At 38.2% G+C, this 25181-nt stretch overlaps 1 protein-coding gene and 1 long non-coding RNA gene across 2 annotated transcripts; one reads left to right on the forward strand and one right to left on the reverse strand.

The window, feature by feature from the left end:
• Positions 1–76: 76 nt before the first annotated feature.
• On the forward strand, positions 77–1793 carry LOC133709844 (probable bifunctional TENA-E protein). Its single transcript, XM_062135764.1, has 3 exons — positions 77–334; positions 418–638; positions 1258–1793. Exons 1-3 carry the CDS (start codon positions 179–181, stop codon positions 1577–1579), a joined length of 699 nt encoding a protein of 232 aa, XP_061991748.1. The 5' UTR covers positions 77–178; the 3' UTR covers positions 1580–1793.
• A 4015-nt stretch (positions 1794–5808) lies between these two features.
• On the reverse strand, positions 5809–8134 carry LOC133712873 (uncharacterized). Its single transcript, XR_009847639.1, has 3 exons — positions 7731–8134; positions 7154–7275; positions 5809–6486 (listed from the first exon to the last, which is right to left on the reverse strand). It is a non-coding gene; the product is annotated as an uncharacterized LOC133712873 (long non-coding RNA).
• Between the last annotated feature and the right edge of the window lie 17047 nt (positions 8135–25181).

Here is a 25181-nt window from a genome sequence, read left to right on the forward strand (position 1 = left end):
ACCTAATTTGACACGAATAGCGGTGCTTGTACTTCAAAGCCTGCATGGTTCCCACGTGTTGGTCACAAGAAGAATGTCATTGGGCTTCTCAAGTCCAACACTAGTGACAAATACCAGCGAGAGTCCCATGTCTTCTCTCTAGTCCCTACCAAACTGATCGCAAAGCCGAGCAACAAAAATGGACGTGACACCCAAGCCCGGAGTTCCCTACCGCGGGATGACCGACACGTGGCTGAAGAAGCACACTTTGATCTACACCGGAGCCACCCGACACCCTTTTATCCTCGCCATTCGCGACGGCACCGTCGACATCTCCGCCTTCAAACGGTGGCTGGTAAAGACACGTTGTCGTTTCGTTCTTTGAGTAAATTCTCTAGTTTTAGCGTGGTTGTGATTGCTGTTTTGAATTGGTTGCAGAGCCAGGACTACATATTTGTGAGAGCTTTTGTGCCGTTTGTGGCGAGCTTGGTGGTGAAAGCTTGGAAGAAGTCTGATGATAGTCATGGTGATGTGGAAGTGATACTGAGTGGGCTTGCTGCTTTGAACGATGAGATTGACTGGTTCAAGAAACAAGCCTCCAAATGGGGTGTTGATCTCTCTGTTGTTGCTCCTCAAAAGCCTACCCAGGATTACTGCAGGTAACGCAAATTTACTTGACTTCTCATTTTTGTAATTTGGACTATGGAGTGGTTCAGATTGGTTTTAGACTTTTAGTCTTAAGTTCCGGGCTTTGGAAGTTATTGTGAGGTCCGATTTCAAGATAAAATTTCGGAGTGATTGGACCAAAGAGTTCGAATTTGTTTTTGTACCTGTAGGATCAGTATATGGAAATGTAATACTTGGAGTGGTGTGACAGATCAATGTCGAATTTAGCTGAGTATAGTCTATAGAGTTTTGACTTAGTATTTCTCCAAGAAAAGCATTCGGTTTAGGCCATTGGAAGTAATGGATTATTTAACCTTGTAGAGAAATAAAAATACTAGTCACCCCTTGTATATATATTGCTCAACAATTTATGGATATGGGGATGAGTTTGATTGAAAAAATTAGGACTTGTTTTGGTGCAGTACTGGGTTTAGGACTTTGAACCATAAGGGTTAAACCCCTGTGGAAAAAAATAATTGTAGCCACCAAAGGTTTGCTAAAATTTAGTTTCCAATCATGTGATATCTAGATGATCATCGATATTTAGGAATTATTTCGGTACCTTAGGCATTACTTTATGATGATCGAGTACTATCTGGAACGGTTTTACAGATTTCTGGAGAATTTAACTAGTCCTGAGGTTGATTACACAGTGGGCATGACGGCCTATTGGGCCATTGAAGCTGTGTACCAAGAGAGCTTTGCCCATTGCCTGGGGGAGGGCTCCAAAACCCCACCGGAACTAGAAGAGGTTTGTCAAAGATGGGGCAATGATGGCTTCGGTAACTACTGTTCTGCTCTCCGAAGCATTGCTGACCGGCGTTTGTTGAAGGCCACAGATGATGAGGTGAGTAAAGCTGAAGTAACATTCCTGCGTGTTCTTGAATATGAGGTTGAGTTCTGGAACATGAGCCGTGGGATTCCTGGGTACTAGGTTATGAGGTTGAAATGATTGCCACTCCCCTTGTAAATAGTTGTAAGGTGCAGTCAGTTGGATAAAACCAAGTGCTGTATCATGTGCAAGCTACACCTTCGGACAAGCAAACTAATGTTTCTAGTGTATTGAAACTAGTATGTGTATCAAACTGATCTTGCAGTGATGACTAATTAGTAATCATATGGCTGTATGATGTCTTTGAGTTCTATTAGCTTTATGGGGATAAATTTGGTGATGATAAACCCCGGACATCAAGAGCTGCATGGAAATATAAACAGTTGCCAAAGGTACATGGAAACGGATTGAACTGGACTGTTTCTCCTTGCCATTTGTATCAAACTGAACTGTCTCTGTTTGCCAGGGGTTTAATAGGTTTGGTTTTTGGGTATTAGCTGAATGGATGGCTTCGGTATTTTACTTTTCAAAATCGGTTCGTTCGGATTCGGTTATTTCAAATGCATTGATTTTGAGGAACATTTTTACTTGTTCAAATTAGTATAGTTAGAGTCCGGAATGACGAATCATTTGCATCCAATAAGAATATGATTTTTTAATTAAATTATATGATTTAGTTCAGTTTGGTTTTTCGAAGCCAAGATATGTTGGGGTAGGATTGTTTTCTTTGACATTTGGCCTTCCTTGTAACGGGATCAGAAAACAAAAAGAAAAAAAAAGCAACGTACCAAGGGATAACAGAGAAAACGAACATCAAACTGATCAAAATTAATCCAATTAAAGAAATAAAAACTGATTAAAATTCACATAATTCGAGCAACAATCCAAGAAACCGAAAGGCCTAGAGGAATAACTTTTTTCCTTTTGTTAGAGTATTCAAAGACTGAGCAGCTTCGCATTCAGATTCCCTCTCTTGTGGTATTGCTGTTTTGATTAGAAACTCTTCTGGGGAGCTTGTTGCTTGTTCTAACCAATCTCTCCATGCTTTTTCCGCCGTGGCTGCAGAGGCTTTGGCTGTGTTGGCAGCAGGGACGTAGTTGTGCCTAGAGCTACTTGGGCTGTAGCCCAACGGAGATTTTGGGCCAAAAGTTGCCAAGTATAGGTATAGCCAAAATAAAAAAAGAAAAGGGTCATTGACCCAAAGCACCAAAATAAGAAAAAATTATTCCACTTACCCCAGCAACAGTTTTTTGTTCCCACTTACACAATATGACCATTTTGCCCTCAACACAATTACAGAATTACAGCTGCTGCCACTCTGTCTCCAGATGACTCTCTCTCTCTCTCCCCCCGTCGCTCCACTCTTAGTCAACGACGTTCTCACCGGTGACGAAGTTACCGATAGCGACGGCGATCGGATCCTCCAAATCCAGATCGAGACTCCTCGCCGGCGACATCAATTTTCTTCTGCAACCCGACTCTCTCTCTCTCTCTCTCTCTCTCTCTCTCTCTCTCTCTCTCTCTCTCTCTCTCTCTCTCTCTCTCTCTCTCTCTCTCTCTCTCTCTCTCTCTCTCTCTCTCTCTCTCTCTCTCTCTCTCTCAACCCGACGCCTCCGATTCCAATCGACAAGGCCCAGCCTTGATTCCGGACCCGAAGACGATTTTGGTGACTGGCAACAGAGGAAGATGATCTACGTCGCCGGAAGACGATTTTGGTGACCGGATGCCGATGCTTGAGAGCTCTGTCCCTGATTTGTCGTCAGGGTCAACGTCATCATTTGGGATTGGAGAGCCCGGACGTCTCCGGCGCTTAACTCAGCTCTCCAGCGCTCGACTCAAGCTAGTGGCAGTGGAGAATGATAATCCGGGTGCCCAAATCAATTTTTTTTTTTTTCTGTTGGTAAAATGGGCACAAGCCCAGAATGAGAGAAAAATGAAAAAAAGAAAACACCTCTATTAGGGTAATAGAGGTCTGTTGCCTCCTAATAGACGTGTATTGGGGGGCAATAGACGTTTTGAATTGATGTAATCTCCTTGTTTTTTTTTTTTTTTTTTTTTTCTGTAATCAAAGTTTTATTTGTCTAAATTTAGGGAGATTAGTTCTCATTCTGGCGACTGAAAGTCCTATTGGGGGGCAATAGATGTCTATTGGGGAGCAATACATGACTGATAGTCGTTTATTAAGGGGCAATACACGGATGATAGTCGTCTATTAGGGGGCAATAAACTATTGGGGCAATAGACGTCTATTGGGGGGTAATAGAGGTCTATTGCCTCTCTATTAGGGGGCAATAGATGTCTATTGGGGGCAAAAAACCTTTCCGGTGAGATTTTCAGCAAATTCCTGTGGGCGGCAGTCGGTGACCGGAATTTGGCTAAAGTTGGCAGGATTTCGGCGACCCACTACTAAAAACAATTGCTTTTGCGACTCCTATTTTGCGAAGGCAAATTGAGTTTTCGCGACGGCAAATTGAACTTTTTGCGGCTGAAAAACAGGCGTTCCAATAGGTGGCGTCACAAGATCCAATTGCTACGGCAATTTTCCGTCGCAAATACTTTTTTGCGACGGTAGTCTTTTGCCGTCGCAAATTTATTGTTTTGCGATGGCCCATTTGCTACGGTGACTTCCGTCGCAATGTCTGTTTCAGGATAATCCATGTGGAGGTATTTGCGACGACAAGGTTGCCATCGCAAAAAAAGAAATTAAAAAAAAAAAATATGGTGCAAAATTGCACCATATTTTCATTCCAAGAACATGCAAAAATGAAAACTATTATACATGCATCTGAAATTAAACTACAATATCAAATCCATTATAATTAAACCAACCAACAATTACAACCTCGTATCAACAAAATAAATAACTAAAGCCCATTGTGGCACGTACATTGATTAGAATTTTGTCATACATATAGATTGCGGCACCTATGTACTAGTTCAGGAGGATAAAGAATTGCAGCACCAAAGTAACTGTATGCCAGCTTATGCCTAGGAAACTTCAGCTTTTTTTTTGGCTTCTTTGAGCTGCTGTCTCGTTGCTTTGGAAAACTCAATATCTGAATATAAGCACATGAAGTAGGTGAAATGCGTATGTAGTGAAGAAGTAACAAGATCAAAATCGTACCACCAAGAACTAATGCAAGCAAGAAAGATATCAGTCATATCTCTATACATAAAAATAAATAAATAAATAAAATAAAATAGCATGGCCATATTACATTGCCAGAGACAAACTTAGTACGTCCATAACAAATGAAAACAACAGAATTACAAAAATGGGGATGAAGTACTAACCTGCTAATATCAAGCTCTTGCCTTTGGATTGCCAAAATTAACTCCAGATTCTTCACTGTTGACTTGCTGATGAGCTGCCTTTTCAACTAGTGGATGGTGTTCTCTGCGGCAGAAAATAAAATATGAGTGTTGCTCGTCATTAGAGAAGCACAATGAACAAAAAGCTTCTACCCAAACAGTTCCTCATTTCCCATATAATTTTGAATAATTTAAGCTTTTTATTCTAGTTATTTTTATGAGCATTTATGTTCAGTTCATACTGAAAACTAGCCTCTGAATACCACGTTCAAATCAACCAAGTCCTCTAAACACATATGACTAACAAACTGCAATTCATAGGCATTAAAATGATCAAAGAATATATACTTACATCTCTTCTGTACCGGAAAATTGGACGAAGTACTTCTTAGGATCAGGGACTTTCTCCCAATCTCCAAGCCTGCTAATCTGAAAATTCAAAACCCAGAACATCTACCTTCAAAGACCAATCACATTGGGGCCACAAACTAAAAATTCAACAGAGTTATAATTATAAGAAAATACATTATGGCAGATTATAATGTGATCGAGTAAGCATGAACCAACTAGCCATATGGCAGATTATAATACATCAAACTAGAAATCAATGTATCTTTCTCTTAGAAAGAGTTTGCACATCAGAGGACTTATTCATGTATAATGAAAGATAATGTAATGTTATATGCCTACATTCAATAGAGGTAGTAACTTAAAAGAATGCAAAGTTCCATATAGAACAATGCAAAGATAGGGGTTTCAATGATCATGAACCGTTAAACTAATGTACCTAATCAACATCCAATAGAGTTGGGACCTTGCCTTCATAAACAAGAAACCTATCAAATGGTTCTGGTATACAAAGCATACTGTATTTCACTATCGAACCTCTCTGAAAAGAGAAATAAACCGTAAACATAAGGCTACACAAAAATTTATGTTCCAAGTCTCTAATCAAAGTTTGCACTTAAAAAGGAAACTAACACTGAAAACTTGTTGATTCCATGAATGAGAAGATGGAATTGTTGTCAGATTCAATGCACTTTCTGCCTCTTTCCTTAACTACATATTTTTTAGTGAAAGTAACAATTGGAAATAGTGTGTTTTGGGTACTATTTTGCCAGAACTTTACATATCACTTAAATATAACCTTTGCTATTTTTGACCACTTCATCATTCACATATTACACTTTATTTTGAAGACTGGAAATAGTAATAGATAGTCCTCTGTCTATAAGGTAATACAAAACTGATGCTATATAAAACACGAAGCTGCAATAAACCAAACTCACCATCATGTTTTGTATCTACTATTTAGGAGCAACGATGGTGTATGACAGTGAAAAGATATCTTGTGCAACAATACCTATAAGGACTCTAATATCCTAACAAAAATAAGTAGTCAGTCTCAGGCATACAGAGATATGAGAATCAACCAATCACTTTTGAGAGCATCAATCACAACTGTAAACTTGGTGCATACTTGGCTAGGATACACCAACTACATCTAGCTACAAGCTATATCATAATTGTATATAAATATTTATGATTAATATAAGGAGAGAGAACTGTGATAAAAAAAACATAGAGCCATAAACAAAAGCACAATATTTGATACTCACTATATATCATTCCGGCCTGCACACATAGTTAAAAATCATTATTCTTTGGATAACAAATTCTGTTGTCAATAATGGTACCTACAAAGACAATACAAATATCAGTATGGAAAAGGATGAAGAATGTCAAGGATATGTATCTGAAACCTATCAATCAGGCTCTTTTGTAAGAAAAATCAGATTGGATGAAAGTTGAGTATTGTTATATACTTGGTGCCTTGGTATCTCCTATCTTAGTCTCTTATTGTTCTCCCCTTGTTCACTGTTTCCCTTGCTCCCTAGGTTCTCTGAAACTACAACAACTACAAAACCTTATTTTTTATTTCTTAAATCTTCTATCTTTCTAACCCACCATAACCATTATCACACCACCCTTGCTTTGTCCTACATCAGTACATTTATGAGAATAGTATAAAGGTAAACATGTCATGTGCCCAATCAAATAATAAACCGTAAACGTATGGGCATGATTCTATAATGTATTGTGCTTTCTCTGGTTAATTACCCACAAGCCATTATTCATATAGTGAGTACCAGAGCAAGAACTGATTCAACATCATACGTATGCATGCAACCAGACAAAGTAATAAGAATGGTGCCAAACTGAGAGTACACTTCCTTTCTAATAACACTTCTGCAGTGAAGAATCAAGATTTTGATTATCAAAAAGATTAATATATTCTCACACAAAAACACAAGTAAAGGACATGCATTGTGCATAGCTGTGCAGAGAGAGAGATAGGCAAACCTGCTCAACGAAAGCCAAGAGCAAATGCTGAAGCAAAACAGGTTGAGCCCTTTGCAAATGTGCATGTGTAGCTAGGAACAATTAAACCCTCATTCTTTGTCACCAAACAGACCATCAAAAACCTGCAGCTGCTTAATCTGCAACAGAATTGCATCGATTGCATCTCCGTGCTTATATATAGTATCACTACCAAGTTACAAATGAACAATTAAAGCTAGCAGGAACCATCTGACCACATGTGCTATAGACAGTAGATCTACAATATTACCAACCAGCAAGTGTTCGAAACTTTGCTCCCAAAGATGACACATATAATAAACAAAAAGATACAGATAACCTCTGCAGTCCACTACAAATCGCGATCAAAACGCTCAACATAAAAAAAAAAAAAAAACCAAAATCAAATCAGATCTGGAAGCTAAAGACTCAGATACAAACAGTAAACGAGCTATCAATTCCATCCAACTCAATTCATAACTATCAAATCAACAGTGATGAATCCCTAATAGTAGCCAAATCAAACCCTAGAAATTGAGAAATTGAGAGAACTGAAAATGGAGAAACTAAAGTGAATGACCTGTTTGGGGAGCATTGAGGCGTGGGCCTTGCTGCCTATGATGTCATGCTTGTAGAGGGCTTTGTCGAAGGAGATGGACTCGGTGAAGGGCTCGACGACGTCGGTGAAGCGCTCGATGGCGTCGGTGATGCCCTCCTCGAAGCGGCAGCCCTGGAGCTTGGCCTCCTTGGGCTCGGTGGCAGCGCAGTGGAGGTTGAGCTTGGGCATGGATCTGTGAGAGGAGGGTGTGATCGACAGTTGAGGTTTGGGAAGGGAGTGGTGGTTAAGTGAGGAAGAGGAGTGATAGGGAGGTGGTTTTTTAATACAATAGATATGTATATGTTTGCGACGGCGACATGAAAATGCGTCACAATTAATAACTAATCTTACTACAGTAAAGATTTACCGTCGCTAATAATAAAAATTATTCGCTACGGAACATTTGCCGTTGCAATTGATATCAATTGCGACGGAAATCACTGTCGAAGTAAAAAGCCATCGCAAATGCAATTTTTTTTAGTAGTGGCCGGTGACCGGGCTCCGGCGAAGTCTCCTATGGTTTCTCTCTCTTCCATTATCTCTCTCTAAGTAACAAATGAGTGAGGGTAAAATGGTATTAAAAAAATTAAAAAACAAAAAAAAAATCTTAATGGGGTATTAGGGAATACCTCCTTAGAGTGTTTTTTTTTTTTTTTTGTTTTGAAGAATATCATGTCGATATATTAATACTCAGGCCAGAAAGAACCATTACATATCCTCCCTCTACCATCTCTGGGTAGATAAAGAGTTTGTGGTGAAAACCACAGCGATACATAGATTAGGTCCGATCATTTGACGGTACCCATGCTCACTTATTAAAAGCCTAGAAACTATGTTACAATGACAAGTAAATAGGCTTAGTTCAAAAGAAAAAACTAAATCTTTTCCTTGCCCTTAACACTAGGGCTAGGAGGTTTTCCAGGGCAAAGCATGCTAAGCACCTCGTCAGTTGCAATCTTCTTACCCTTTGAAGAGTTCTTGTTTTTCGAGCCCAAAGGCCGGCCTCTTTTCTTCTTTGATTCCACTTTGACGAGCTGCAGAGACTCCTTAGGGAGTGATCCTTCCTTAGGAACTAAGACACCCCTCGGGGCTGCAATGAGACCCAGTGATTTAGCAGAGAATTTGGTGTGGAATTCTGGAACTTTCAGTTTCTTAGGCAGCATAGCGGAGCTAGCAGCAGTCTCACCATCATGAAACAGAAATTTCAGTTTCTTTGGGGACGTATATGGTGATGCAGGCCTATTTCTTTTCACAGTGGATGGTTCCACGTCCACAGGAACTAGGGCTAGGGCATTTCCTTCCGTAGCAGGCCTTAGGTTTTCACTACGCACAACAATAGGCTTGCGATGCTTGTTTATAGCAGAAGTGCCAAATAGGTTACGCACTACTGGAGGCAGTAGCGGTGTTTGCAGGCCTTGAAAGCGGAACGATCCATTCTGGAAACGAAGATCAGACAAACCTGGAAAATGGGATGTGAGCGACTTCCCTGATGTCTCCGATCGGGTAGTGGTGTTATGCATAGCTTGGGCATCAACAGTAGGGCAAACGTCCTGTTCATGACACAGGAGTTGGCAATCTTTGCATATTCCATGCAAATTTTCATAAAAAAAGGTAATCTCTTTCACCACTCCAGGGATGATCTTGAGAGTCCGTTTCAAGAAGAAAGGATGGGAAATAGCATGAGCTACATGAACCCTAATTTGATTCTTATTGTTATACAGTCTTTGATCAAAATCCAAATACTTACTCGCAACAGAAGCAACATTCATGATAATCGTTTTCTCTTCTAGGGCTGGAGGGATACCTGTGATTTTGACCCAAAAAAAGAGCAGATTCATTGGGATGACAAGAGGATCCTCCATGCCATCATAATGCTGTAGCAGAACCGGAGCTTTGTTAAAATACCACGGCCCTCCCCGTAAAACCTTATTTCGATCACGTTTCAGATCAAAGGAAAAAAAAAAGCGGCCTTGAGTACTGTCGTGAACCTTGAAGGCTCCATCAGTGATCCAGATGCGTCGGAAGTGACGCTGCAGATCCTGAGTGCCAAACTGTTTCTTTGTCATTGGTTTGGCTAGAAGGAAAGCCTGAGAGTTGGAACGCCTGTCCGAGCCGTTCAAGTGCGAGATGTCAACGACATCAGAGCCCGCTAGGGCGAGAGAGGCCGCGAAGCTTGCAGTAACTTCGTCAATGGACGTCATTGTGCAGTAAACAGAGGCCGTGAGGTGTACCGCCTTTAGGAGGAAGAATAGGGTTTGGGAGCGGCTAGAGTCGCATTAGAGCTCCTTAGAGTGTTTTGGGTAAGAGAGAATTAAAAAAACTTAATAGGGTAAGTGGGAAAAAAATCTTTAAAAATAGGGTAAATGGACAAAAACCCAAAAGAAAAAGAAAAATTATACATTTGTGTCTCAGACTCTCTGTCACCGTCTATCTGAGAAGTGAGAATCAATTACGCAGCCGCCGAGCCACCTCCCTCTGAGGCTCAGTCCCGCCAGTCTGACTTCCTCAGTCCCTCACTGAGGCTCCTTCTGACTCTCAGAGGCTTAGAGGCTCAGTCCCACCACTGAGCCGGCCACCTCCACTGCTCCACGAATTGAAGTAAGGGTCAATTAGAATTGGTGTTAATTTGGGTTTTAATCGATTCTGTTTGTATATGAATCAACGGGTTTGTCCTTTTTGATGATTGATAGTTTGTTACTGAGAAAGTCTATAGATGTCGGTCGGTTTTGTGCTCTCCGGTCCAAGATGATGATAATGATGCAAGGGAGAATACCTTGCTGTATATAGCATTAGAATACCTTGTTGTATATAGCATCGATCCGTTTTGTATAATCAATTAGAGAAGTGAGAATCAATTACGCAGCCTCTGTTGTTGTATATAATAATTAGAATACCTTGCTTTTGTTGTGCAGACGGTGGTAGTATTAGATGAGAGCAGCGGAGCAATTTGGTTCCAAACCTCAAAACAATAAAAACATGAGTTCTTCGCAAAATTTTTATTTAGCTAAAATTAGCCAACGGAAACTCAATTCCTGGCTACGTCCCTGGTTGGCAGGCCTTACATTGGTTGTTTCTTTAAACCTGTCTCCTATCATCTTGGCATCTGATTCTCTCCATGTCATCTCAGCTCTTACTACTGAAAACTTTACTATGGATTGGACGGTGGTTCATTTGACCTGGAAAATTCGCTCTCTTGCCACTTGCCATCCCCATGTTAGCTGGAGTTGGTCCAGCAGACAAACCAATCTTGCAGCTGATTATATTGCTGCTCTGGCTTCCAGGAGGACGTGTACATCGGATTGGGTTTCCAATCCTCCTTCCTCCTTTTTTAATTTATTGTTGTCTGATCTGATGCTTCTCAGGCTTCTCACATCTCTTCCCAGAACTCTGTTCCTTTTGGTTTTGATGTGGGATAGCTTTTTTCTTTGTAATCCTTTCTTTGTTCTTTTAATACAATTGTTTTCCGTAAAAAAAAAAAACAAAAACAAAAAACAAAAAGAGCCTAGCATCTCTGAACCCCTAATGGATGAGAATATTCTGCATTCAACTAGCGAAAGGTGCAATATAAAAGAAAATGCTGGATACTTCAGAGGTTCCTTTTCTAATTCAAAGTGTACAGACCAACCCTATGTGTGTAGACTGGTTTTGTTTGCATGAAATTACGGCACACTACCTATTTACTTATTATTGCATTAATATACTGTAGAGTTTCGCCTACAAAAATTGGATTATTAAAGTACAAGGATTACTCCCTTAAATGTTTTATTAATGAATTACCAGATTTGTATTATGTACAAAACTCGTTATGAGATTAAAAACTTGGAAGTTGGAACCCTAAATAGATCATGGTCTTTTAAACTAATGGCCATGAGAAGATGGAGACATTGAGTACTGTACTTTCAAGTTTGAACGGTCCATTTAATTGTGCTGATATATGGATCAGAAGAATCATATTCTATCAATTTATCCTAAGGACAAAAAATTCCCATCTTGACACTTAGATTCCTTTTCCCTCGGATTATATATACAAGGACGAAGTTCATCGAAATGTATCAAAACTGAAAATGGCATCTGTAGGCCAGATATTTCTAAAGTCTCAGAAGCCAGAAGGTTCTGATAAATCCAAAGTCATGAACATCGAGCATGCAAATGGCAAGGGCCCAGCGCCACCACAGCCTGCTTCTAAGAACGGCAAAGGTGAGCAAAAGAAGAATGGCAATAAGAAAAAGAAAGGCAAAGGGAACGGTGATGTTTTTACGGTTGAGGGCAACAAAATCAATGGAGGCAAAGCTGACAAGTGCGGAGTTTTTGGATTTGGTAACAAGTATTATGGCGGCAAGAAACCAAAAGAAGATGAGTCAAGTGAAGAAGAAAGTGACTCCAGTGATGAGTGAAACTTATGTATGTATATGGTTTATGACCATAACTTAAATAATATATGCCTTGTTGGCTGCCTTAACCTAGCCTTATAAAATAGTTGTACAATAACAGAGGTTCTGTTGGCCTGTATTTTATGGACACATGTTTTTTTTTTTTTTTTTTGATCAAAGAGAGGTGTCAAACTGTCAATCCACTAAATGTAATGAAGGAAACATTACAAAATGACTCACCCGAACACTCGGGCTACAACAATATTGAGCTATGTATGAAAAACCTAAAGCAAAGCCCTACACTAATCAAAAGTAATGTAACCTTGAAATTAAGGCTCCAAGTAACATAGTAACCTGACACTATCAGAGAAGCCTTCGATCGCAGTCAAGAGTCTTCCCCAATATTATTCATGCTCCTAATTTCCTAAAGAAGCACCCTACAAGAGGGCTTCCCCGAGCTCAATGAAAAAATAAAAAACCAACATAAAAACTAGAGGCCCAAAAATCCTAGTAATTGCAGACCAAGGAAGAGTTTGAGGTAAGTTAGGAGTCTAAACCCCAACTGTAAGCCCATCACTAGCAGGCCCATAATCCAGATCCAGCCCTTGATCCACTCCAACCACGCCGACACCTGCGTCCACACCGCCTTACCTCGCCGGAACCCTAGCGATCACAGTGCTACCAGACCACCTCTGTTGCTTCAAAGACGCCGCCTTCGTGAAGCCAAGCGCCCAACGTTCAAAGCCACGGCCACGAGGGTCACCGCCAACCCTAACCAATCGGGCGGTCGTAGCCTCAAGGCCCCAGAAGCGCTAGATCAGAACGGTGCCACCTCCGTAATTTGACACATCAACAAGCGGCCTCCTGCCGCCAAGAAAGTATGGGTCGAAACCCAAAAGACCAGCCACCGTCAGCTTAGGCCAAGGGCTAAACTGGAGACCTTTATCCCACCGGGGATCAATCCTCTCCTCTGCAATCGTCAAACGCGCTACAGAGAGAGATAAAGGGAGAAGGGGTAGCTGCAACCACCTCGATGCTTGAGGCCAGCCGGAGCCTGTTGGTTTTTCTTTTTGTATTTAAAGATTCAAAACTTTTATTATTAATATTATTTTAAATAATATCAAAAGTTATCTGTTTTGGTTTTCCAAGAGTCATGTTCTTTTGAACAGGCATGAAGAATTTATATAAGCTTGAACTCTTCAGACAAGAAAAGCACGCACAACAACTCTCTTCTTTCCCCTATTCTTCATCTTCTTCTATTATCAAAACTTCCTTCTGTACCAATTCATATTCTCCATCTTGGGTAATCGATAAAAGCTTGGCATCCCGTCTACCGTGAACGTGCGAAGCGGATTAGACAACCTGTGAGGAATAAGCGTTGTATCTTGGAGTTTGTAGACGACCGCCAACACCTGCACGAGGGGAGGCGTCTATGGCTTTAGGACAGCGACTGCCGTGCCTCTTTTGTTCTCACAGGCCAGATCTCTCTAACCCTTTTCCTTCCTCTTATCTATGATTGTGATTATATGATTGAGTTCTCTTTTTGATTGATTTGGTTTAGTAGACTTAGTACTGCATTTCCAACAATCTAAAGCCGTAGGTATATGTCGCACATTCTTTAAGCTTAAGACTTTTCCAGATGTCATCTTCAAGTCTACATCTCCAATTCCATAAACTTGTGCGACCGAGTTAATGTTGAAAGCAGTTACACGTCCTCCACTTGATTTCTGGTAAGTTTTAAAAGAATCACGGTCAAGACAAACATGTATGTTAGTTCCGTAATCAAACCACCAAGTTTTACTTTCATACGTAAAATTGACAGAAGGATCATACTTGAATAATGGTTGAGAGGACTCTTGCTCCATTAGCATATTCACTTGAGCTTTTGGACCACTCTGATTTGCTTGAGACTTGTTCTCCTCAGTGCTTTTGTAGAAGCAATTCCTTGCTACATGGTTAGTCCTCCCACAAACAAAGCAAGATATCTTTTCTCTCCCTTGATCCTTAGATTTCTGGAACTGTTTGTTATGGTTGGCTCTATTGTTCTTAAAGTTTATCCCCTTAGGCTGAAAATTGCTTCTTCGATTTCTGTTGTGGAATTTAATCTTGTTATAATTATGGTTTTTGTTTCCCACAACTAAGTTCACAATGGATGTTTTCTCAGGTTTTTCCGTTTGGTCTACCCTTTGTTTTTCTTCAACTCTAAGGTTATTCATGGCTTGACGAAGGGTAAACTCTCCTTGTTTATGTCTAAGAGTCTTGGCATGTTCATCCCATGAAGGAGGCAATTTATCTATAAGGCAAGACACTTTGAAGTCTTCACTAAACTTGGTTCCTTTCTTTTCTATTCCTCATAAAAGCTCTTGATACTCATGGATTTGGCTATCTATAGATTTGTTTTCAACCATCTTATAACTATTAAAGTTAGAGACCGTAAACCTATCAACTCCGGCATCTACAATCCCATATTCGGCTTCTAATGCATCCCAAAGTTCTTTGGCTGTGGATGTTGTAGAGTGATACACATCATAAAGATGGTCAGACAAAGCACTTAAAATTCTATTGTAGCAATGATACTCTATATCTTCTGGATCTAACCAAGAAGAGGATGCTTTGTTTTGATCATGCACCTCAATGGCAGAAATATACCCAAGAACTGTTAGCCAATATTTTAACTGTTTTTGCCATCTACGGAAATGTTGACCACTAAATTTTTCAGGTTTGACACTAAGAGCCTCTTGATCTAAGTTTGTCATTTTTATATACTATGAAAAAGAGAGAGATTAGATATATAGCAAGCACACTGTGAGAACAAAAAGACAACGTCAAAACACACAACAGATGCAATGTTTCAAGTATATAAGCCTTTTGCAGAGTAGAGCTTATGTATAAACAATTATGGTCAAATCAGTTTCAAAGCCAATCAATATATGTAAAACCATAGTTACATGCTCACAACATATGCACAACAATCATAAAAAGATCAAGGCTTACCTTCTGCAATTACTGTCATGGATTCCATCTTATGCAGCTGCTTAACTCGATCACTGAATGTGGTCTTCTGTTACTTACCAACTTGCTTCTCAATGGACAGAACAATATGCAATAGTCGTGGTAGTAATCAGGGACCAATTCATCTGTATATATATGAGACTTAAACCTCAAGAAGCTTCCCATTAAAGCATTCCTTGTCGGTTTAGGTTTCACTATTAGATTCCTAATGTATCACAACTTGTAGCCTTTCTTGTAGACTAAGCAATGGATTACTATCCTTAATGAATTGATACACTACTTCATTAAGTCACTAGTATTGATTTACTGTTTGTATCCATGTTAAACTAGGATTGATATTAAGCTAATCATCAATTACTTTATGATGATATGTGTTATGTCCATATTTGATCTTACAATCTCCCCCTTGGACTTACACATATCATGCTCGATGATTTGCACCAGAGAACATCAAAACCTACCTAACTTACTGAAGTGCGCGCCAGATAACAAACTTAAATCGAAAATCCATTCCAACATGGTCAGATCACAGTTACTTATGCAGAGCAAGAAACAGTATACATTTTAACAAAAATGCAGAGTTTCAAAACCACTAACACAAGCTTCTGCAATCCACATATGTTCAACCAGAAGTGATACAATATATGTTAATGTGTATCAACAAGTAAACATATATTAGGTCCTACTTTATGTTTCTAAAACCAGAAACTCAAGCAAATTCACTGAACACTGATGGCTTAAAAATATTGCTTGAACCTTATCATCATGCTTCACATGATTTAAGCCATCTGATAGCAAGTATAACTTTAAACACAAAATCGATAATTTTCAGAACATTTAATAAAAGCTGCAGCAATAACCAAAATCTGAAAATACCTCAAAATTTATTAATAATAAAATATGTCATTACAAATAAGTTGTGATAAATAAAGTCAAAAGATCACAACTAAAAAATACAAGAACTCAAAAACCTTAGAAATTTAAATTGCTCCAACTGGATTAACTCTCTACTGAACCTAAGCATCTAGATTAGCTAAAACTCCAATGCTAGCTGTATGTTTCTGGAATGCTGCTACTGACAAGGCCTTGGTGAAGGGGTCTGCTAGCTGTGAATTCGTGTCAATGCTCAAAACAGCTATCTCACCATGCTTAACCCTTTCTCTAACACTGTAATACTTTAAATCAATGTGTTTAGAATTATTTGATCTTTTACTGTTCTTGCTAAAGAAAACAGCTGCTTCATTATCACAATAAATCACAAGTGTGCCTGCCACAATGCGACTTAACACTTTGGTCTGCATCAAGAAATTCCTGATCCAAAGTCCTTCACACACAGTTTCATATACTGCAATAAATTCAGCTTGCATGGTGGAGGTTGAAACTAGAGTTTGCTTCATGGTTTTCCAAGCAACTGCACCTCCTGCTAGCATGTACATATATCCACAAGTTGACTTCTTGGAGTCTGGATAGTTCCCTGCGAAATCAGAATCTGAAAATCCAACGAGTTTCAGATCCTCCACTTGCCTATAAACTAGCATGTAATTCTTTGTTTTCTGCAGGTACCTCAACACTTTCTTCCCAGCTACCCAATGTTCATGGCCTGGATTAGACTGGAATCTCGATAAAATCCCTACTGCAAAAGACAAGTCTGGCCTAGTGCAGACTTGTGCATACATGAGACTTCCTACAAGTCTAGCATAAGGCTTTGACTCCATATCTTCTTTCTCAACATCACTTTTGGAACTTTGCTTCTTGGTTAGTTTATCTCCTTTGGACATGGGGACTTCTCCAGCTGCACACTTCTCCATACCAAATCTCTTCAAAACTTTGGTAATATAATTCTGTTGAGACAAACCAAGTAGTCTCTGTGCTCTATCTCTTTTAATCTCAATGCCTAATACATAGGATGCTTCTCCTAAGTCTTTCATGTCAAAATTCTTTGACAGAAAGCTTTTGGTGTCTTTAAGCAGTTTAATGTTACTGCTAGCCAAAAGTATATCATCCACATAGAGAACTAGGAAAATAAAATTGTTCCCAACTGTCTTCAAGTAAACACACTCATCAACAAGATTCTCTGTAAATCCAAAAGTAGAAATCACAGAATCAAATTTCTTGTACCACTGTCTAGAAGCTTGTTTAAGGCCATAAATTGATTTTCTTAACCTGCATACTAAGTTTTCACTTCCAGCTTGCACAAAACCTTCTGGCTGCCTCATATAAATCACTTCATCTAGTTCACCATTCAAGAAGGCTGTTTTAACATCCATTTGGTGCAGCTTCATATCAAAATGAGCCACTAAAGCCATGATTATCCTAAACGAGTCTTTTGTAGAAACTGGAGAAAAAGTCTCAGTAAAATCAATGCCCTCCTTCTGTGTAAAACCCTTGGCAACTAATCTTGCTTTATGTCTCTCTACATTGCCATTTGCATCTCTTTTGGTTTTGAAAACCCATTTACAACCTATAGGTTTCTGATTAGGGTCAGGTTCAACTAATTCCCAAACTGCATTTTGGCTCATGGAATCAATTTCTGCTTCCATTGCTAGCTGCCATTGGTGAGATTCATTACTTTCAATAGCCTGGTTAAAAGTAGTCGGATCATTGTCCTCTGCACAGTCCATTTCAATTTCTGCTTCTTGCAGATAAACAATGTAGTCACTATCTTCCCCCCCATAAGTTGGTTTTCTTGCTCTCTGTGATCTTCTAGGCTGAGGGTTGACAGGGACTTGATCAGTTACATGGTCAGTTACTTGACCAGTGACAGTTACTTGGTTAGTTACTTGACCAGTGACATGGTCAGTTACTTGTCCAGCGACAGTTACTTGGTCAGTGACTTGACCAGTGACAGGTACTTGACCAGTTACATGGTCAGTTACATGACCAGGTACAGTTACTTGGTCAGTTACATGGTCAGTGACATGACCAGTTACATGACCGGTTACTTGATCAGGGACAGTTACGTGGTCAGTTACTCGACCAGTGACTCGATCAGTTACATCTTGTTCTAAAGGCAATACAACACTTATATTCTCATCCGACACAATTTCCTCAAAATCTGAGGTTAAATCCTCAAGGTTTGTATTGTGAACTTTTTCACTTAGAAACTTTACTTGATGTGTTTCAAAAATTCTAGGTGAATGATGAGCAGAATATAATTTATAGCCTTTAGATTTATCTGGATAACCTATAAAATAGCAACTAACTGTCTTAGGATCAAGTTTATTCAAGCTTGGATTATAAATCCTAGCTTCTGCATGACATCCCCAAACATGGCAGTGATGAAGACTAGGTTTTCTGCCACACCAAAGCTCAAAAGCAGTCTTTTCTATAGCTTTGCTAGGTGTTCTGTTGCAAATATAATTTGCAGTTTTTAAAGCCTCACCCCACAGAAATTTAGGCAAACCTGTTGTACACATCATACATCTAACCATGTTCAAAAGAGTCCTATTCTTTCTCTCTGCAACACCATTTTGTTGTGGGTTATAGGGTGTTGTATATTGAGCTTTAATTCCATTGTCTTGCAAAAACAAGGCAAATGGACCCTTTTGTTGGCCGGATTCAGTGTACTTGCCATAGAACTCACCCCCTCTATCTGATCTTACTGTTTTGATTTTCTTTTCTAGTTGATTTTCTACCTCAGACTTAAAGATTTGAAAAGCTTTCAATGCTTGTGTCTTTTCTGAAAGTAGATAAACATAACTGTATCTAGAAAAATCATCAATGAATGTGATAAAATACACATTCCCACAGATAGTTTGATGCCTAAATGGTCCACATATATCAGTGTGTATGAGTTCTAATAAATTTTGGCTTCTATATGAAGTCTTCTTTCTAGTATTAGTTATTTTTCCCTTAAAGCATTCAACACAGTCTGTTAGATCAGAAAAATCAAGTTCATTTAGGATGTTGTTTTTCACCAAAATTTTCAGTCTCTCCTTTGAAACATGGCCGAGTCTTCTATGCCATAAAAATGCATACTTTTCATTTAGTTTGGTTCTTTTAACACCTGTTAAAGTGCTAGTACTGTTGGTGTTATTTTCAACAAGTAAAATTTCTTGTTGAGCCATTGAACAATTTAACTGTAAATAATCATTCATAATAACACCAGAACCAATTTGAACAGAATTTTTAGAAATAAGAATTCCATTACTATCCATAACAAGTCTACAACCAGATTTTACTAAAAGAGAAACTGAAACCAAATTCCTTCTCATGGAAGGTACATAAAAAACATTGTCCAGAACTAATAATTTTCCTAATCCTAAATCGAGCTTTAAGGTTCCAATAGCCTTGACTGCCATTCTCATGCCATTGCCTACACACATATTCACTTCATCACTTTTTGGGATTCTCCTCCTTATGAATCCTTGCAAAGAATTAGTAATATGAATAGGTGAGCCTGAATCTATCCACCAAGACTGTGGTTCAACATTTATAAGATTAATTTCTAAGGAAAAAACTGTATTAGAAAAAATCTTACCCTTTTTGGCTAACCAATTCTTATAGCCAGTGCAGTCCTTTTTCATGTGTCCTACTCTTTTGCAAAAGTAGCACTTGAACCTGAATGGCCTGTTTTCCTTGGCCACTGCAGCTGTTGAACTCTTAGTTATGGCTTTGGTAGGCTTGAGCTTATTCTTGGGCTTTTTCCTTTTAGGCTTCTCAATGAGGTTAATGGTTGTAGCAGGTTCCTTTTCTTCCTTGATCCTAGATTCCTCATCCACACAGATGGATATAAGTTCATCTAGAGTCCAGTTTCCCTTTTGAGAGTTGTAACTGGTCCTAAGATGACTAAAACTGTTAGGCAAGGAATGTAGTGCATAATGCACTACTTGCTCATCCCTAACCCCCATTAAGAGTTCCCTGAGTCTGCCATTTATATTGATCATCTTCATAATATGCTCTCTAACTCCCCCTGAACCCATGTACTTCAAATCATGAAACTCCTTGGTTAGCCTAGCTGCTTCTGCTTTTTCACTTTCTTTAAACTTAGCACCTATGAGTTCCAGAAAATCTGATGCTAGCTCAGGCTCTTCTATACTTCCCCTGACAGTCTTTGACATAGATGTTCTGATGAGGTTCTTAGCCATTCTATTGGATCTATGCCACTTCTTGTAAAGGTCAGTATCTTTCTTGGTGCTCTTTTCATTTAACTCTTCAGGCTTATCCTCAGTAAAGCAGTAGTCTATGTTCTCATGCATTCCCATATAATTTTCCACAGAGTCTAGCCAAGCTCTATAATTTGTTCCAGTTAACATCAAGACACTGTTCAAGTTCATGTAAGAGTTACCTAAGGAGCAAAACAAAATTCATGTGAGTTCTCAATTTTGTAAAGAAAATTAATTTTAAGTTTTCTGTGTTTTATTTAGCTTTAAGCAACCAAAACAAGAACATACAGAAAACCTAAACAACCATACTTGCATTCATGTCAGTCCATAACAAAAAAAAAACAATGTTAAGCAACACTTTTGAGCAGAAGCATAACATCCTGGAGTTCTTTATCAATATGCCATGTTTAATGAAAACAAGTTATCCAAAGAAATTTATCCACATCTTTAGACAGAAGAAAAATTTCTAACTATCCGTATTTATTTTCATCAAGCATGCATACTGCTTTTTTGTATTCTAAAACCATACTTAACCACTTCTTTGGAAGATAAAACTGAAGCATAGTTTTAAAACACAAAACACAATTTCAGTTTTGTTACTCGATCAGGTACAGTTACTTGGTCAGTTACTTGACCAGTTACACGTACCTGATCAATGTTTTCTGCCAACATCAATGAAGGATGCTTTGTGCATCATAATCACTTATGCCAACAGAAAACCACAAAACATATGAGCTCTTTTACTTTACATTCTATCCAGATTCATCCTTGTAAGAAAATTAAGCTCTTGTATCTGTCAACTTTAACAACGTGTAAACAAAATCAGGGAGATTTCTGTTCTTCATACAATTTTACACAATCACAGATACAATACCATATCATCAATCAATTCAACATGCATATTCAAGCATAACCAAAATTGATTCGATTCCAAGAAACCACAGAACAATCAAGAAATTGTAAATTTCATCCGGTCACCATCTACTCTAGCCTAACGCACGCCGGGAATGCAACTAGGGTTCTTGGGCATAATCAAAAATTCAATTATCATGCTATGAATCAAAATCAATCTCACAGAAAAACCTGTTTTTGCTTTTTCCCCAATTTGCTGCTAAAGAAATCATAGCGGAAGCGTGAATTTTATAATTAACCAGATGCAGCAGTCGACTTAAGTAACTTACCTTGATCAGGTACCTGACCAGTTACTTGGTCAGTTACCTGGTCAGTTACTTACTTGGTCAGATACCTGACCAGTTACATGACCAGTGACTTGGTCAGTAACCTGATCAATTACTTGACCCGTAAAGCAAAAAACTCTTAAAAAATTTTATGTTTGTTTTGCAAAACCCTAAAACGATTTTTCATATTTGTGAGCCTATGCTCTGATACCAATTGTAAAACCATAGTTACATGCTCACAACATATGCACAACAATCATAAAAAGATCAAGGCTTACCTTCTGCAATTACTGTCATGGATTCCATCTTATGCAGCTGCTTAACTCGATCACTGAATGTGGTCTTCTGTTACTTACCAACTTGCTTCTCAATGGACAGAACAATATGCAATAGTCGTGGTAGTAATTAGGGACCAATTCATCTGTATATATATGAGACTTAAACCTCAAGAAGCTTCCCATTAAAGCATTCCTTGTCGGTTTAGGTTTCACTATTAGATTCCTAATGTATCACAACTTGTAGCCTTTCTTGTAGACTAAGCAATGGATTACTATCCTTAATGAATTGATACACTACTTCATTAAGTCACTAGTATTGATTTACTGTTTGTGTCCATGTTAAACTAGGATTGATATTAAGCTAATCATCAATTACTTTATGATGATATGTGTTATGTCCATATTTGATCTTACAATATACACACATAGTGCATCAATTATATAAGATCAGGTGGATTTGACTACGACTTCCAAATGCTTTTCCTAATTTTTTTTTTTGTTCTTTTCAATACCAGATGAATATATATATATATATATATATATATATATATATATATATATATATATATATATATATATATATATATACAATCAAAATCTGCTACCTTTTCTCTTTGTATGTATTGATGTCATGTGTGTGACAATGTATAGTTTGCCTTAAAGGGGTCTAGTTCAAGACATATATAGTTCACTATGATTCCTTCAAATGAAAGTTGTTTACACTAAGTGTAGGTTCAAGTCCAGAAGACACCTACACCTATTACATGGTATAAAGTTGCCCAAGAAATTCCTTCTATTAATCTGCCCATATCTTTGAGACAGTTTTGAATCTTGTGGGGGATTGTTGGTTTTTCTTTTTGTATTTAAAGATTCCAAACTTTTATTATTAATATTATTTTAAATAATATCAAAAGTTATCTGTTTTGGTTTTCCAAGAGTCATGTTCTTTGGCATGAAGAGTTTATATAAGCTTGAACTCTTCAGACAAGAAAAGCACGCACAACAACTCTCTTCTTTCCCCTATTCTTCATCTTCTTCTATTATCAAAACTTCCTTCTGTACCAATTCATATTCTCCATCTTGGGTAATCGATAAAAGCTTGGCATCCCGTCTACCTTGAACGTGCGAAGCGGATTAGACAACCTGTGAGGAATAAGGGTTGTATCTTGGAGTTTGTAGACGACCGCCAACACCTACATGAGGGGAGGCGTCTACGGCTTTAGGACAGCGACTGCCGTGCCTCTTTTGTTCTCACAGGCCAGATTTCTCTAACCTTTTTCCTTCCTCTTATTTATGATTGTGATTATATGATTGAGTTCTCTGTTTGATTGATTTGGTTTAGTAGACTTAGTACTGCATTTCCAACAGAGCCACCGTCACAGAGCCTGCTACCACCATCGAAGGAAGAGGAAAGGGTAAGGAGACCCACCACCAGAGAGAGGAGGCGAGAAGACATTTTCTAAATTCACTCTCAGTATAAATGAGATTTCTATTCAAACTTAATCAGTAAGCACGCACACGTGTTAACAACATGAGAAATTGTCTTTAAAAAAAATAAAAATAAAATTTAACTGGGATTGGAAATGGAGGGATCAAAGTTGAGAGTTGAGACCTCTAATAATAATTTGTTTCAGATAAAATTGGCAAGAACTGGTATTTTGTTTTAGATAAATGCTATCTAACCGAATGCCTTGCCATGCCTTGCTCAGCCTATGGCTTGGCGTGGTTCGCCTTGCATTGCCCTTCTTACATTGCCCATTGAATTGTATGAGCTACTTTACCTTGCACTAGTTGTTCTGGGTTGCACTGGTTAAATACATCTTTTCCTTTTGTCAAAGACAAGCTATGTAGCCATCCGGGTGCGAAAATGGGTAGATTTGCTAACAGCGAGCGGTTAAGCTCAAACAAATTCAGTGGATGGTTACTAAGCGAGGTTGGACGTGCCTTGCTGTAAGCTTAGTTAAGCCTCTTTTGAATGTCGTAGATGAATTGTTGGAGCCTTAGTGTGCACGAAACTGAAATGAAAAGAAGTATATAATTTCTCAAAACTTCGGTTTATTGATGCATATTATTTTGGGAAAATTTCGCAAACAGTACACCAAGTAAAGGCCACTAATAATTCTTGTACATAAAGTTCCAAACCAAACATTTCGGTACACGAAATCTGAAACTCGACTCACTATCAGTACACGACGTCAATTTTTGACACCAAAATGTCCATTATGCCCTAATTTTTTTTTTTAATAATTTTTTTTTCTGTTATTTTTTTTTCCTTGGTTTTTTCTGTTATTTTTTTCTATTATTTTTTTTTCCTTCTTTTTTTTTTTTGTTAATTTTTTTTTTCTGTTATTTTTTTTCCTTCGTTTTTTCTGTTATTTTTTTTCCTTCGTTTTTTCTGTTATTTTTTTTTCCTTCGTTTTTATCTCTTTCTTCTTCCTTCTTCCGGGCTCACTCCCTCGCTTCCAACGCCACCTTCCTCACCTCCACGCTCACTCCCTTGCTTCCAACGCCGCCCTTGCCCTCCAATTGGTGAGATTTATGGTCCTACAACTTATATTTGTAACTCAGCCAATATTTAGTCATGTGAAAAGAAAGAAAGAGATAAAAACGAAGGAAAAAAAAACGATGGAAGAAAAAAAAATAACAGAAAAAATTAAGGAAAAAAAATAATATAAAAAAATAACAGAAAAAACGAAGGAAAAAAAAATAACAGAAAAAACGAAGGAAAAAAAAATAACAGAAAAAAAAATTTATTAAAAAAAAAAGAACTGAGGGCATAATGGACATTTTGGTGTCAAAAATTGACGTCGTGTACTGATAGTGGGTCGAGTTTCAGATTTCGTGTACCGAAATGTTTGGTTTGGAACTTTATGTATAAGAATTATTAGTAGCCTTTACTTGGTGTACTGTTTGTGAAATTTTCCCTATTATTTTAGCATGCACCTACTCATTGCATCATTGCATGTCATTATTAGTTTGTTTTCTCTGTTGCGCACTTTTTTTAATTTTTTTTTTCTTTTTTGTGTTTTGGTTGTAATGGAGGGAGTCAATCTTTCAACTAGTTCAATATATTCCAACTCATTTCTCCACCCTTTCTCATCACATGGGTTAACCATAATATGTCCGTGCGTGCTAGCTATATTTGCATGGTTTTCTCATGTTTGGTTTCCTAGGACTTTAGGATTTTTGGTTTTTGGTGTTTTTATTTATTTATTATTTTTTTTTAATGTTTCCCAGGCTCTTTAATGAAAATCCAATTCCTTTTCAGTCGCTGTTAGCATTCATCAATTCTGGGCTAGAAGTTTATTTTTGCTTTTGCATATAATAAATTAAATTTTCACAAGGATATCAAACTCAATTAGAAGAGGTCAGAACAAACTAAAGTGACACATGAGCTCTCTCTAATGACCTTATAATAAGGATTTAATAAAGACTTCCAAAACACCAATTGAAGACTAGAGTTCAAAAATAAAAACTCATCTACTCTTAT

Source organism: Rosa rugosa, chromosome 5 (genome assembly GCF_958449725.1).
Source record: "Rosa rugosa chromosome 5, drRosRugo1.1, whole genome shotgun sequence".
NCBI lineage: Eukaryota > Viridiplantae > Streptophyta > Magnoliopsida > Rosales > Rosaceae > Rosa > Rosa rugosa.